The sequence below is a fragment of the Amblyomma maculatum genome, chromosome 5, assembly GCF_055883805.1.
Source record: "Amblyomma maculatum isolate TAMU_Amacu chromosome 5, ASM5588380v1, whole genome shotgun sequence".
Classification (NCBI taxonomy): Eukaryota; Metazoa; Arthropoda; class Arachnida; order Ixodida; family Ixodidae; genus Amblyomma; species Amblyomma maculatum.
Window position 1 is genome coordinate 118,476,557 of NC_139348.1, and position 16,442 is coordinate 118,492,998.

Below are 16,442 nucleotides of genomic sequence, written 5' to 3' on the forward strand. Positions count from 1 at the left end.
TTATTTTTGGTTGTAATCGAGATATATGTTCTAAGACGTCTGACCTGCAGCTTGTTTGCGTTTTCGGTGCTCAAAAAATTTTTGTAGAAAATTTACCCCGCGTAATGATTGCACCCCGAAATGTGTGTCAGTATTTTAAAAAAAAAAGTGCGATCATTATGCGAGTAAATACGGTACTTAAAAGGAGAAAAGTCTTTTTTGAGCCCACGTTTCTGAGTCGAGCATGGCGACATGAGGCAAGCCTTTCATGGAGGCAGAGATTGAATCCCTTCTATTTGTGTGTGATGCTGAAAAGAACTCTTCATTTAGCCCTCTGCAAACCCAACAGCTTTGACGTCGTTCAACAGCTTGATCGGCGAAGACTTTTGGCAGATGATCGCTGATGAAGCGAATGCATTTGCTGTTCTGAAACAGGTTTCAGCACCTGATTGTTCTTAGTTTCCCACCACACCAGATAAGATGAAGGTTTTCTTCGCTGTCTGTGTACTTATGAGCCAAGTCAAGAAAAACACAATTTAGTCACATTGGGCACACAGATCAGTAATTAGCACACCCTTCTTCCCATCACTGATGCCAAGTCAACGTTATTAAGCCCTTTGTTAATACCGGCATTTCTTGGACAGTAGTGGCCAAGCCAACGGGGATAAGCGGTGGAAGCTCCGCTCAGAGAGTATGTCTTGGAAGCTTTCTCTAGTTCCTATTATCCAGAAGAGCAGTTGGCAGTGGATGAGAGTCTCATGAAGTTTCGAAGCCGACTTTGCTTTATGCAGTTCAACCCGTCGAAGAGAGCACGCTTTGGCATAAAGTTTTACAAGATCTGCGAATCAACCAGTGGATACTGCCTAAAAGTTTAGCGATATTTATACTGGAAAAACCGACAATTCGCCTGCGACAGCTGGAATGTTGTGCAGCGAGGCCATTGTTATTGATCTTGCGAGCGAGTACCTACCAAGTGGCCATACCATTTTTGCGGACAATTAAGTATAATTTTCCAATGCTGTTGGCACTGTGAAACTGCACCGAAAAAACATGCCGAAAGATTTCAAGAAATTAAACTTAATGCGGGGTGAGTGCTCCACTGTTTTTTCCAATGGCATCATGGCTGTAAAATGGCAGGACATAAAACCAGTGACACTGCTCTCCACTGTTCACGCTGCTGCAGACTTCAGTGACTCGGGGGGAAAAAAAAACAAAAGATGGTCAACCGATCCGAAAACCTCGTGTTTTGCTTGACTGTAATAAAGGCATGGGAGGAAGCGTTGACTGTCATGATCAACAGCTAGCTTCATTTTCGATAATGCGCAGATGCGCCGAAGGATACAGGAAAATGTTTGCGTTATGTATTTAGCTGTGTATAACTACTATATCTTCTTCCAAAAAATGACCGGAAAGAATATGCTACACAGATTGGAAGGTGGACCTTGTCGAACAGATCATCAAAGAAACTGTTCTACCAGGATATCAGCGCAGAGGGAAACCAGCTGTAGCTCCATCACCGATGCGGCTACAAGCTTCTGAGTGGACTCATTTTCCTCGCCAGATACTCCTAAATGCTGTGAAAGAAAATCCATCTCAAAGATGTGTGGTCTGCAAAACACAGGGGAAGAGAATTGAAAGCTGTTGGGAGTGTGAAAAATGCAACGTCAAGCTTCACATACCAGAGTGTTTTAAGATTTATCATACTCGAAAGAATTTCTAATTAAAAAATGTGTGTGTGTTTTGAGAGGAAAATAAAACTAATTTTTTTACGCTCTCACTTTTCTAGCGCAAGTTATTGCGGTTTCTTTGCAGCGACCTCGGTCGCGCCATGCGCTCAAAAAATATCGCGGATGGCAGTGCGCGGAACGCGGATGAAGCGGCAGAAGCGAATGGGTTAAAGATAAGGCAGGTGCAACTAGAACGCAAATGTGTTAAGCATACCGCCGCTGCAAGGAGATGACAACGAGCCATTCCTTCCTGGCAACGTGCTGATGCTGGAATGTGCAATTCAATTCATCCTCATCTCTAGCAGATCTAACACGCGAGGAGAAGATTTTATCTGTTGTTCTTGAAGCAGCCCAGCATGGGAAATTGCGAGCACTGACTTGAAGCAAATGGCTTGAAGTACGACAAATAGTGGGCATTCAGCCAAAGCACCTAATTAAAAAGTGCAGAAATCTTTTTGCAGTCTTCGGTGTGCCAAGAAAAATAGTTGCCAACAATAGACAGTGTTCTGTCTCAGTGGAAACAGGAGAATTTTTCTAACGAAACTGAGTGAAACATGTCACAAGCGCTCCATATCATCCTGCAACGAATGACGCTGAAGTGGAACGAATGGTCTTTGAATGGAAGCAGGCGCTTATAAAAGATAAAGACAGCCCTGTCACTTGCCGACCGGCACAATTCCTTCTAAAGCAACACGCAACCGGCACAAAGCAAACACCCGCCATGATGACATTTGGCCACGAAACTCTGAACGCATTGGCATACCTTATGCCTACAAGCTCCCAGCTAACGGAGGAGGAAAGGGATTACTGTCTACATATTCGTAAAAACTAAATCGTTTACGTAAAGAGCTTCACAGGTGAACCATCGTGTGGATGAAAGCAATAGTCGTGAAACAGGTCAGTCATCGGTCTTGACTCATCAGCACGGACAAACGAGTCGTGCGAAGGCTTTGAAATCACATTCGAACTACAAGACAGCAAGCAACTCCTGACAGTGCTTCCACAGCGGAGCTGCCGAACAATCATCTCCAGTCTTCGCTGCTCCCACTATTTCTCGAAGACAGCCAGACCAGCGATCAGCAAGCGGCGCTCACAACAGGTGCTCCAGACGGCTATGGTACACCTGAGCTACTCTCATCTCGTGATACTCTACTATGAGGACCACCATAGAGGCCACTGAGACGTCACTGTCTGCCTGACTGTTACGAAGATTGGTGGTGACTCAATTTGAGTGAGGAGAGGTGTGTGTGGTTTTCTTTAGTTTCGGTTCTAAGAGTGGTGTTGAGTATTTTCGGTTTTGGCAAACCCCACCCTCCAAACAGCAGCGCATGCGCCGAGAGGCACAGCCACCTCTCCTGTAAACATACCCTCTTATCTCATCAATGTGTCTCCAATAAACAAATGCACCAGACACGTGTAACAGCAATGACAATTGCTTGTGTGCAGTGCGACCTTCATCGAGGAGGTGGTGCAGTTTTTTCCAAAATTCTAATGCTGTGCAAACTTCGAAAATTACACTCTTTTCAATTTCTCAAGCTGCGAAACGTAAAGAAAAGGAGGGTCGTATCAAGCTGTGTGGCACGCTCAGTGAAAATAGTTTGAAAGTGTAGTACAGCGCACCTCTGCATACTTTCAAAATTCACCACTTTGCAATGCACTCTATGCTTAAAGTCAGTTTTGCGAAGCATTGCAAAGCCTGCTTATGTGCCGCATGGGGTGTCCTTTTTCTTCTTTCCTTTACAGGTTGGTCCATATTACATTTCTGTGGAGCTGGCAGTTGATGCCTTTCTTTTTTTGTTGTTTTTGTTGTTTACCTTCTGCCCTAATTCCTTGTGGACCATTTCTGAAGCTTTACTAGTAAGACCGAGTTGACACACTTTCTTCACCACTTATGAGAAATGAGTATGGCATCGAGTGGAAAGAATGAAAGTGAAAAGTTGCATGGAGTGAAAGGAACTCCGCAAGTAAAGTAGATTCGACTTTGTGGACTCTGTGTTGTCGACTCTGTGAGTGCAGCATAGTGAATTGCTGAAGTAATAATGTGCGGGGCCGTTGACTTCTAACTGTAACATGATCACTGCTTTCAAAGCGCGATTGTGTCCGACCCAGCCACTCAATGAAGCTAAGTGGCAGTCATCGAAGCACCTTTGCCGGGTCCCTCTGTGCTTATATCACTTTGCTTCGGAATGTGCCTGCATCTGACGCAGTATTGTTTTGAAAACAGTGATCATGTTACAGCTAGAAGTAGACGACCCTGTACATGGAGTATACTTCAGGAGTGTAGTAACCAGAATAGATTCCTGGAGTGGAGTAAATGGCAAGCTGAGCAAGAGGCCTAAAAAAAAAAAAAAATTTAACAACTTTGGCAGCATTGTTTGCATATTTCCTTGTCCACGGACTAGCTTGCTTCCCCTCGTATGGAAAGATAGCTCATAATGTGCTCATGCTGCTTTCTGTTCATTTCGTGGGGTAAAATCTTATTTTTATGGTTTTTTAATTGAAACACTACACTGGCCAGGTTCATTGCTCAAGGAAAAACTTGGGTGTTATCAATGCAAGCGAGTGTTCATATTTTTGCTATCTTCACGAGCTGGATTTAAATAAACACATTTACCTAAGTATGTTATTTTCAGAGCTTCTTTGGCTCTCATCTATACACTAAAATAGCGTTTACAACATGTTGGTGCAATTCAAAGCGAGGTTCGTCACTTTTGAGTGAATTCATCTTTATTAGTATGTTTTCCTGTGCACTTGCTGGTTATAAATGAACCATTGGGCATTCATTTGCTCTCCTTGACTGTGAATCCACTAACAATTTTTTTTTTTTTTTTTTGCGACATTTCTGACCCTTCTAGGCCCGAAGAAAAATGCTGGTTTCAGCGGTTTCTATTTTAAGCATCAGATGGCGCCACTAGACTGAACTCTTTGTGTATGGTGAACTTAAAGTGCAGATGTGACATGTAGCTAAACGTCCCACAAATATATTTGCCTTTAGTGTAGTGAAGTGTGCGTATGATGTTCTAAAACTTCCTGGTTTCCGTTTAAGTTTGGTATTTAAGCGGCACCCATTTTCACTTTTTTCCTACCATATCTGCATATGCCAGAAGCAGACGATGAGGCATAGAGGTACACACTTGTTGCACCCTGCTGACTGGCTGGGGATGTCTCTAGATTCCACAGGGCTTCAAGGAACTCGTGAAATGGAGTATAAGGCTGATTATTTCATGCTTTACAGCCTTTGCCAACAGAGCCCAGTCCAGACGGTTTGCTACTGAACAGTGCCCTAGATTACTTCTGGTGAGCCCTTAACCTCCACAGGGGTAAGCCATAAAAAGCATCTTACAAGCAGCCTGAGCAGGTTATAGTAAACAATGAAGGAGAGGCATATGTGTGGGGGTGGGCGTGCTTTCATAGCTGTCATGTAGGGAAAAAAGAATAGACGGCAGGTTTTTGCTTCATTGTTTTCATCTTTCACATGCATTAGACATTGAGGTTTGTGAACCACCATATGGTACACTTCTATGACAGCTAAATAAATGCATTCTTGGTGCTGTTTTGCTTTGTTTAATCTAATGAACAACGGTTGTGATTGATTTGTAAGAAGTGGTTTGGTCATCATGGCATAGAAAAAAACTAATATATAAATTTAATCCACTACAACACCTAAGCTAGTCAGATTCAAGAGATGAAATGACAGCCGACGGCCTAGCTGGCAGCGGTTAAATTGCACGGTCTCATGCTGCACTTGACCGAAACATTTTTTACACACCTCATCTATAGGTCAGTTTATGAAACCAAAATTTAAACTGCACGAGAGACAAAATTCAGTGTTAAATTGTTTAGCAGAGACACATACCATAGCAAGAGTTGTCAGGTGAGTTGGTCAGTGTTGAGAAGCTATGGCAAATTGTACGAAAAACATCACACAAAAGAAGGACATGTACAGAGGATGAACGCAGGCTACCAACTGATCTTTCCAAATGCAGAATGCATAAGTAAGAAACGTCATGTGTGTGCGTAATGTACGGTCGTGAGCAAAAGTGGTATACATCATTCAACCGGTGGCGGCGCTCTAGACAATAGTGACGGTGCCTCATTTTGTCAACATGCATGTGCCGATGTCGCTGTCCCTCACGCTGTCGCTAGATGGCATCTCGATGCAGTTTTTTTTAGCTCTGTCACTGCATGAGTGTTGTATACAACTTTTGCTCGAGACTGTACATTCACCACAGGCTATAAAAATGCTCTAAAGGACGGAATTTGAAAAAGTAATTAATTTCTTGAAGACACACTGACACATCGCTAACACAGTTATCAGCATTCTTAATAAAAAACATGTTGACAATTTCACATGCAATGGCACTTTGCCAAAAATCTTTAGCTCCCGAAGACATGTTTGCATGTTCTGCAATACTCAGACAAGTTTGTCGTAATATCTTTATCTCCAATTGCACGTTCATGCTCCCCTATGCTCTCATTTATGTAGCACCCTGTTTGGCCTATGTAGGCCTTTCGACAACTCCTTCAAGGTTTACGAAAATCATCAGGCAACATCATGACAAAGTATGTCAAAAATTTCCTGAAGTTAACATTTATATATAGTACAGTTTTGAACATGGTTATTTGTTGGGGCATAGCAGGTTTTATGGAGGTGCTAAAGTATTAGCTATCTAGACGAGAGCTCTGCTTAGGGTTTTGGGTGTGGCCCTGAGCCAGGCTAGGGTCTCTGGCTTGCTAGATTCACTCCTTTTATGTTATCACAAGGTTAACAAGCGACAGCTCGGGAGAAAGTGCTAATTTTGAATAATCTTCAGTGCACAAAGTTATTTAAAGTCGCACCACATTATATGCTGGAGTGTAAAAAAAAGAAAAAACATTTTTGAAGACCATTTCTACGTGGTCTGCATTGGAATGTCAGCATGAGCAAGAATGGGGTCCCTTCGCTTTTGGTACACTCTTCCAGCCATTCTCGGAATCACCATTTCTATGGCTCCTTCTCAACAGTACCACACCATCACCATGGTGCCACTGTCAGTGTGAACTGCCACGTGCCACTGTCAGTGTGAACTGCCACATCTCTGCAGACCTACCATTTGTCTATGGCCACTCCAGTACACCACGGGTATTCATACTTCCTGTCTGCTTAGCACTCCCCATAAGTTTGGAACAGTGAACACAGCATGACTTAAAAGTGACATTTCTTTTGGGAAAGCTGAAACTCATTCCTAAGTTAACCAAGAAGTGTGAAATGTGCAAAACTTCTACATCTGGTTGACACCAATGCATTGTCTCCAGTGGAATATGTGCTGTGCAGAGGCTGTAAAAGCTTCCAAAGTTATGATGGAGGCAAGACGGACATCCCACCCGAGCTTTCAAAACTGCGGACTCACGACGGAGTGTGCTCCTATCACATATTTACTTTGTTACTCGACTCGCTTAACCACAAATTCTTTCATTTGTGGCTGAGTTATCTCACGTCAACTCTACATACAGTGCTAAGCTACTGCATTAGGTGAAAGACCACTCTTCCATTTCAAAGGAGCTGCCCAAATTGGTAACTCCTGCCAACTGAGCATATGTCGGGCTTGTAATGTTGAAGAACCTGCTGACGAATTAATGCCATGTCACCTAGCACCTACCAACTGCCTAAAACTTGTCCATGATTTTGTTTTCAGGACAATAGAAGCACCGGATTTTCCAGAGAATGGAGCTTTAATGTTGTCACATCAACATAGGCTTTCCAGTCATGTGAAGGCCCTGTCATGCCGGTGTTAACAGAAGTTCAAGTGATGACAGTTTTATTTCTTATTTTTGAGTTCTGATTGGGCAGTTTGAGGAAAGCATGGATTCGGTGGAAATTGTCATCTGCATGGCAGTATCTGTTCTAAGGGCAAATAATCTGGCTACGTTTTGTTCCTGGTCGACGTTGCAACATGGCAATAAGAGCAACAGGCTTTTGATAGTGGAGAAGACGAAAAAGCACTATTCATTGCCTTATGAGCCTGCATGATTTCTAGGATTTCTATGGCAAAATGACTCCCAGACAGAAGCTGCTTGCTGCAGCACGCTCACCTAACTGAAAACCAATACAATGAAGCTTAAGTATTCTTCACTCCTTTATTTTCAGCAATCTGAGCACCGAGGCAGTGCTACCTAAACAGAAAAAAAAAAGACATAGTTGGAGATAAAATATTTCTTGTCCCCACTTCTCAATGTTTTACACTTTTTTTTCCCCCGGGATTCATAGAAATGAAGACTTTGGCTGTACCGAAGTGTATTCAGTACTCTGGTTGTTTTCGGTGCTGAGCCTTCCTGGTTACTTCATGGGCCGGGCTGGTTACGTTAGAGTACTATTGGACATGGGCGAATAACTACCACCTGTGCAGTATTCTAACCTAAACATGCGAGACATACAAAATTGTGAATTGCCGACCGCCCACTTGTTTGCACTTCATTTTCTGTGTGTTATATGTTTTTTGAAGCCCTTGTCTAGGTTCTTAAATGTTGCCTTTAAACCTGCAATATTTGCTACACATTTATTGTCTCGCGGACGTTATGACGCAGTGCAGACCAGCAACCGCATCCAAAGTGGACAACCCGGTGGTGCAGTGGTTACTGCGCTCGACTACTGTTCCTAAGGATGCAGGATCAAATCCTAGCCTCGGCAGCCGCTTTTCATTGGAGGCGAGAAGCAAGGCGCCCATGTGCTGTGCGACGTCGATGAACGTTAAGGAACCCCAGGTGGTCGAAATTTCCAGAGTCCTCCTCTACGGCGTCTCTCATAGCCTGCATCGCTTTAGGATGTTAAACCCCACAAGCAGCAGCCGAAGTGGACTAGCCAAGAGTGTCTTTTGACAGTCTCCGGCTTCAAGCTACTGAAATAGCCACGCTTACATTCTGGATATTTACTCAAGGCTTCTCTGTATTATTATGGTATGGCTACAGAGATGAAACTTTAACTCTTTTCTTTTTCTCAAATTGATGTTGTGAACCAATTTGCATTTATTGCAGCCATGACTATTCCAACTTCCCATTAATTTTGTCAGGTGGATTACAGTGCATTGTTTTTTTAGTATGTTGGAACTGTGCAAATTTGACAGTTTTGCCGTGTGCTGTTTTAATTAGGCTGATTTTTAAAGCTTTAAGGAATAAATTTCAAGATTTTAAGAAATAATTTGTAATAAGTACATTCTGTTGTGTAAAAATTTCCAGAGCCCTTCACTATGGCATCTCTAATAGCCCGAGTTGCTTTGTGACATAAAACCCCACAAACTAAACCAAACCTCTTGCTCCCTTTTGCAGTGCATTATAGAGGGACCAATCAGGTGTAGGTTTACAGCTAGTGTAGCATTAACCCTGCACACTAACTCTGTTCACCCATGGATTTCAGCTTGATGGCACAGTGTTTGGTATTGTTTCTAATGCCTCATCATCTAATAGATTCACATTTGACAGAGGGCAAACCTGTGAGGAAATCATTGAGGATATAAAGAATAAGTGCCAACTCAAAGTGGGAAGTGGTTAGCAAGCACTGGTGTTATAGGCATATAATGATGTTGTGAATACATAGTCACCTGAAGGTACTCACTACCAGCCGACATGAGACAGGTCTAAGGCCTCAAATAATACATTGAAAGTGTCTGCAAGAGCTGCACTTTGTCAGATTTCGACGAGGGACTCAAAAGTGTTGCTCGCAGACTGTGAGCACAGTATCTGTCAGATAAACTGAAAGCTCGCAAATAAAATAACAAACATGAATATTCACATAAAAGCAAAGGAACACATAAATGTCTGTCTGACATACATATTTTGCATTATAGCAAATGGGCATGTTTTGGGGAAGCCTGGAAGTGTGAAAATAGTCAGCACATGATATAGAGACTAATTAGCTGGTGGTGTAAAAGTGAAGCCAAAATTGAAAACTGTTGTTGAGCGATCTGCATCAGTTGCAGTCCCTGCGTCAAGGTCAACTAGGATGTTCAGACATGGGTCCTCAGCAATATAATCCTGCGACTGGATACCTCCCAGGAAGCGCAGTGAAAGCAACAAGTGTTGTGCTCCACTGCACTGCTTTTCACTCTGTTTCACCACAGATGGATGCGGGAGCCATAGGATGCTCCCCGATGTGGCAGCCAAAGGCGGAGGAAAAATGCCGCGTATTCATCAAGATCTGGTTGCAGAGGCGCTCGTTGGGAGGGCTTGGCCTGTGTAGAGAGGAAAAATGGAAAGATGCAACTAATCTTTGTGCACATGACACTAAACACTTCTAGCATAGTGGACATTTACTATCACAGACCCTGCTGGCTCATTTTTGGGTGCTCGACTGCTGAACCCAAGGACATGGTTTCAATCTCTGTCACGGTGACCGCTTTCTCATCAGGGCAGAAAGCAAGGCTCCCATTTGCTTCCAATGTCGGTGCACTTTAGGGAACCCCAGGCGGTCAATGTAATCTGGAACCCCTCCACAACGGTGCCCCTCAAAACATGAGTCACTTTGGGACGCTAAGCCCTATAACCCTATAAGATGCCCATACGAATAAAACCAACCTTTAACTATTACAGGTGGGCCACCAGAACGCTTGCTGGTCTCTATTACATCAACAGTATTTTATTGCGCATGTGAGCAACTAAGCATATCCAAGGTTTAATTGTTTGGTTAATGAGTTGCTATAACAGTAAACATTTTAAGATATTGTCATTTTATAGAAAACTAAAAAATAAAATTTTCTCAAATGGATTCTCTGCCATAATCAAGCTGTGATGGAAAGGCACATGTTCAGTATAAAATTGTGCCATTCTTACATAAAGCTAGGACATATTAAGTGTGTGAAAGCTCTACAATTTAAATGTAAATAGGCGACCTAGGGATACACGCACAACTTATTAATCAATAATTCAGAAAATGAGTGTCCACTGAAGACACGTATCCGAAGAAAACGAACAAAACCAGAAAGGCAATTTTATGCGATTTTGAACCAAGCGCATGCAGATAAAAACTAAAAGCAAAACAGAATTCATTTAGTACAACTCATGGAGCTTAGTTAGCCTTGTATTTTTAACATTAAATGTTCACTGGCCCTAGATTACTCTTTCATGCAAGTTGAGGACATGCATTAAGTGGTCCGGGGGAGCTGATGTGAGAAAAAGGTTATTTAAAACCTGGCATTGGCTATTAATTAAAGTGGGCCTAGGCCCGTATTCTGAGTTTGCGTCGATATTGAAGTGTCTCTATCTCACATGACCTCGAATGATCTGATTGGTCAAAACACCGGAACCGGATGTGGCCACTACGGAACCGGAAGAGATGGCAATATCATGTTCCGACATTTCCACCAATCAAACGACTCGAGGTCACGTGAGGTAGCGACACTTCGATAATGACACAAACTCAAAATACGGGCCCTGTATGCCAGGCCTTTACACAAGGGTGAATATTCAGATAGAATTAGCTGATATATCGGTTGGCAGGCAATCAAACTGGTTCCAAAATGGAACCAGCTAGTCCAGGACTGAAAGAGGCTTGTCTTGTTAGCGAAAGGTGCTGATATATGACAATGTCTTTGCTTGTACCAATAAGGTGTAGTAAGACTATCTTTCCCTCTGAGAACTTGAAACAAACCAAAGCCTAGCCATAGCGTGTGGATCTTCTCCTACCACTACCTTCATCTGTGACCACCGACAGTGCAGTCACTGCTCTTCTCCTGTCCATGTAACATTATTACCCGTGATCTTTTGCCCCATTGGCGGGTAGTCCACACAATGGCTGGCAGAAGCTGAGGAAGAACAGCTGTGTGGGTGGATAGACGCGGTCCAGGCGTAACCCTGGCTCGCTACCCGACTTCAGTGCCGCGGTGGCGTACGCCGTGATGGTGGCCTCTAGCGCAGGCTCCCAGCAGTCGCCCACTGCTCGCTGGTGGAAGTGATGGCGCGCCGACGCCGACAGCCAGCCGGCGCCAAGCTGTCCGTCGCCGCTCACCTCGATGCCCTGCAGGAATGGCAGGAGTCGGTCATAACCTGCAGTGTATTAGCAGTAACTGGTTTATATATACACGATGTTTCAGGGAAGCCAGCCATTAATATTTAAAATAGGATTTTGAGGTAGGAAGACTGCACGTGTGGAACAATTACGATACCAACCTTGGCGAACATCAGAAATCAGGGAAGTAATGGGTTCTAAATACCTAATTTTGACTCCTGGGAGAGCACTGCAGCCAGTCTTCAATAATAACAATATTAACTTTTACAGTTTCGGAAACATGATTACCTTCGCAGCAATGGCTGAAGAATTTTGGTAATCTAGCCGAAAAGAGAGCTTTCGAAACGCCTGCGCGCATACTCGAGGTACAGTGGCTAGCCACTGTACTCAGGCGCCTCCTCGGCCTCCTCTTTCGTGCGTGGGCGGTAGCCGTCTTTGGTAGCCGTCAATGGCCGAACAGAGGGGCCGCTTGTGGACTATCAAGCTTCGCGTTTTCACTTCGATAACATCTGCGCAGATCTTATCGAAGTGGAGCGACAGAAGAGGATGTAAACGCCCGTCGTTTAACTGGCCATACCATTCGACTGTCAAAAAGTTCAAATGATGAAAAAAAAAAGTGTGAAAACTAATATGTCCCTTCATTACTAAACAATATAAGTTCAACAATAGGCTCGGCAACATGCCGAAACCAGAGAAAGTAGCTCTTGCTACGTATATCCCAGCTCCCAGCATAGCCGAGCTAAGCCACTGCCCTTTTTTTTTCTTTTTTTTTTTTTTTTTTTTTTTTTTTTTGAAGCGGAGGCTTCACAACGCGATTTCAAGCTGGCAGGCCGCTTGACCTTCAACGAGTCAGAGGTCGCAACAAAGGGGGCGCTCGCGGCGTCGCAGCCGACTGGGAGTGAAAAATAGGGTTAGCGCCCATAGGAGTACATTGAACTGAAATATTTCTAAGCAGTTTATTAATTTCTCGAGACACCTGTGATCTCGATTCGGTGCAGAGTAACCATGAACATCCTAGAACAGCTCGTGAAAGTATGAAATCTCCTGAATGAGGCGAAATGTTTTTAAAACAGCGAAACGTATGGGGGTGCGAGTTGGGAGGGGGACCCTTAAAAACAAGTAAACGGAACTTACTGCACCATTTTTCTTGTTTCGCAGTACACCAGAAGCGATGGCCGGTCATTGAGCATTGGCTAGCGTTTTGAAGAAGTATGCTGCATCAATGCGGTGGCAGTCTATTTTTAAAACTCCCCGAATAATCTATGTTGTGAATCCAGACACCCCCAAAATGCTCATGCAACGAATCGCGTAATTTTGTTTACCGTCCGATATGCTGCCGCATGGAGTAAATTAGCCTCATAATACTGTCCCTCAAGTGATACATCCTAGACAGAATTACATTTAAAAGGCAGTTGTCAAACGCCGTACGACAATACGGACCGAACAAGAGTCGCGCATTGCAGCAGACGACAGCGCAGCTGGCGATACCCACCGCGGCCGCCTCCAGCTCCGGAGCGTCTGCTAGCGACAGCGCTGGTGGTGCATTGCCGTCTGCAACTGTGCGCGGTCAGTTTATCGTGCTGTGAACGGTCCCGCAAGTCGTAAGACTTGCAGTACTTGCAAGGGAATGTAGTGTGCCATGCACCATGATGTCGGGGCGTGATACAAGACGTTCACCAAAAAATGAGAAGAGTGCAACGCTGCTGAACCGACTAAAATGTTGCGGTAAGTTATATTTACATGTTTTTATGGGTCGGCCTCCCAACTCGCACCCGCATACGTTTCGCGGTATTTTAAAAATACTTCGCCTCGTTAATGAGATTTTATACTTTCGTGATCTGTTGTAGGATGTTCATGGCTGCTCTGTATACCGAATAACGAGCTCATAGGTGCGCCGTGAAATTAAAAATGCTTTGAAACTTTTCGGGTCCATGTATTCGTATGGGCGCTAGGCCTAGTTTTCACCCCCAACCGGCCCAGCCTGGCGGCATATGGTATGCCACTTTACCTTTAGATGGCAAATACTCTCTTATTGAATTTGACGGCGTCCTCGACTTCATAGCCTCGTCAATTTAATCCAGTAGGTCGTGATTTATTCGCTGTAGACCTCAGCCTTAGCAAGCAAAACGACGCTTTTGCTTCGCTTGTATAACCAGGTTTAGCAGGATTAAATCTCAGCCATTTTTTTCCATATTTTTGTTGAAGTTTTTTTTATAGGGGTGGGCGCATAAAATAATAATAATAATTGGTTTACAGGAAAGGCACAGCATGTCAGTTTTTCTGGACAGCGGCCAGGAGCTGCTGGGAACATATGGGTCCCGCAACTAGGGAACCACCCCGTGTGGTGCCTGCATGTACCACCGAATTATTTCGGGTCTAATAAATGTTGATTCCTCCTGTACTGCGCGCCGTAAGGGAAGGCAGGCTCAAATAGGAGTGAAAGCGGAAGGAGAAAAAAGGGGTGCCGTAGTGAAGGGCTCCAGAGTAATTCGACCACCTGGGCATCTTTAACGTGCACTGGCATCGCACAGCGCACGGACGCCTATCCGTTTCGCCTCCATCGAAACGCACCCGCCATCAGTCTCGTTCGATCCCGATCGAGCACTCTGGCACAGTAGTCGGGCATCTTTGCCACCATGGTACTGTTTCACTTTTCGGCGGATATTCCTACACTTGGGTCGAGGTCATTCGGGTACAAGCAAAATCCGAAGTTGGACTGTATAGGCCTTAGCATCGGGCGAGGAGGTTGTCCAAACGCCTCCTCTCTGGACTGTTGCAAACCGGTTCCGCTGCCGCTTCCACCATGCTGACGTCAGGCGCACACAACAGCCCAGCGAGCAATATGGCGACGCCTAGGAGGCCCTCGTTGCAAAGGTCTATACAGCTTACGTTCTAAAAGCATCCGGTTCTTCTGGCAGTGCCCAGTCTCAGCACTGAAATATATCCACAGCGCCACCTTTGACAAACGTGCGCTCTTGCCTCACCCGCTCGTCGAACGCCCTGGCCATAAGCCTGGCCAGCGTGGCTCCGAGGCCGGCGTAGACAATGGCGTCTGACGCGTGGGCGTAGTAGAGGGGCGCCTGCAGAACCGCGGGACTCAGCACCAGGCGGTTGTTCCAGTACTCGTAGTCGGCCGGGGGATCCCGGGCGGCGTTTGGGAGCCACAGGCGATTGTCTTCGCTGCACAGAATAAAACAATAAAAAAAATTGAGGGACGCAAGCTAGCTGCGCCCTAATGGAAAGGGGGGAGGGGGGGGTGACTTTTCTTTCGTGCTGTCCGTGCAGTGCGCGCCTAGTGTTTCCAGCCGGCCTCCTACTAGACGATGTGCAGGTTTAGTTTTGTGTGATATATATTCACATGCATGACAAGCAGTCCTCATCCAGAGGGGTAGAAGCAAGCGTCAGGCGTTTTGGGCGCTCGACGCAGTACGTGACGCCGTACGTGACGAAGGCGAACCGGGGTAGGTCTTTTCAATTTTTCCTCATGATATCAATGCGTGTAGCACTTCCGCATTCGTTTGGCAAAAGAACCCGCTTGTCTGAATTTTCGGCTGCTTAATTTGCACTCCCCAGACGGGAACTGAAGCAATATCCCAGGTAGCACCGAAACATTAGAGCAATGTTACATTTTTGTTTCAGTAGAACATTATTTTGATGTTGTTAATGTCCTTTTTTTTCTAATGTTTTAAAAATGTTACATCTAAATATTTGGTATAATGTTTCCATAAACATTTAAACAACGTAAATTTGATGTTTATGCAACATAAATGTAACATTCGTGAAAAAGTAGAGCAACCTTGCACGAGCATGTAAGACCACTGCTCGTGATGGTACACAGATTCCACCGCTTTACAAACACCACAATATAGCACAACTCCATAATACAGCACCATTCTTAAACTCACTATACTCACCTCTGAACAAATAGCAGTCAACTTTTTATATCCATCGCCGACGGGTGTTTCATGAGTGATAGTGGCGAAAAGATAATAAGCAATACTTTCTTGCAAAATGTTAGGGCTGTGCTTGCATTCTACGGTGGGCATCATCTCATAGCTCTAGTTGCAAAGAAATGTTATTGAAAAAAAAAAACAATTTCTGGAAGAAAAAGGGCGAAAGTCCTGGGACTCAGTATTTAAAATATATATGCTATGTTGTTTTATAGTTATGACCCAAATATTAATTTAGGAGACAATATTAGAAGAACATTTGTTTAACATTAAAATAATTAATGTTTACAATGCAACATAAGCAATAACATTATCATAACATTCAAAGTAAATGTTAGAAAAATGTTTCTTTTGATTGTTTTATTAATGTTATTTTTATGTCACAGAATGTTAAGCAACATTCAGGTAACTTAGATAATAAATTTATAACATTATTTTCATGTTCGGTGCTATACCTGGGATGTGGCGCATGTGCGCATCAGTAACTCTGTGAAAAGATATGATCGCAGTCTGTAATGAAACGACGGCGGTTATTTCTTGAAAGGAAAATATGGATAGTTATTCGTGGCGTCGGGATTTTTAAACCTGAGTGTCAGGGACCGCGGGCAGAATTCTACCGCATGTGCGAAGTGTGATGTGTGTGCGTGCGTACGTTTGTGAATTCTACCCGCAACGACTTTTCAGGAAAGCGGATTCCTGGAGCTAGTTGACTATAACGTTTTATCGCGATTTCTTTCAAATTATTCACATCGACACGTTGGCGGATGCAGTTATATCTATACTCGAGTAAACCCTGTGTAAATAAGCCCG

The 16,442-nt window shown here is 44.1% G+C and overlaps 2 protein-coding genes across 5 annotated transcripts in view; one reads left to right on the forward strand and one right to left on the reverse strand.

Annotated features, from left to right (window-relative positions):
• Positions 1–10,405, forward strand: part of LOC146189318 (pseudouridine-5'-phosphatase-like) — a 33,829-nt gene extending 23,424 nt beyond the window's left edge. The window contains exon 5 of one of the 4 annotated variants that reach the window (XM_084604169.1): positions 8,271–10,405. The gene's annotated coding sequence lies outside the window, so the exon portion shown is untranslated. Of the gene's footprint in view, positions 1–4,561; positions 4,903–4,941; positions 5,252–8,270 lie in introns of those variants that run through there. The other 3 variants (XM_084604168.1, XM_084604170.1, XM_084604171.1) reach the window with 3 other exon arrangements.
• The window catches only part of LOC146189319 (endothelin-converting enzyme 2-like), a 31,552-nt gene continuing 24,890 nt past the window's right edge, over positions 9,781–16,442 (reverse strand). Inside the window, exons 10-12 of the mRNA XM_084605239.1 lie at positions 14,667–14,862; positions 11,429–11,691; positions 9,781–9,910 (exon numbers count right to left, since the gene is read on the reverse strand). Of these exons, the coding sequence (XP_084461365.1) occupies positions 9,781–9,910; positions 11,429–11,691; positions 14,667–14,862 (589 nt within the window). The remainder of the gene's footprint in view (positions 9,911–11,428; positions 11,692–14,666; positions 14,863–16,442) is intronic.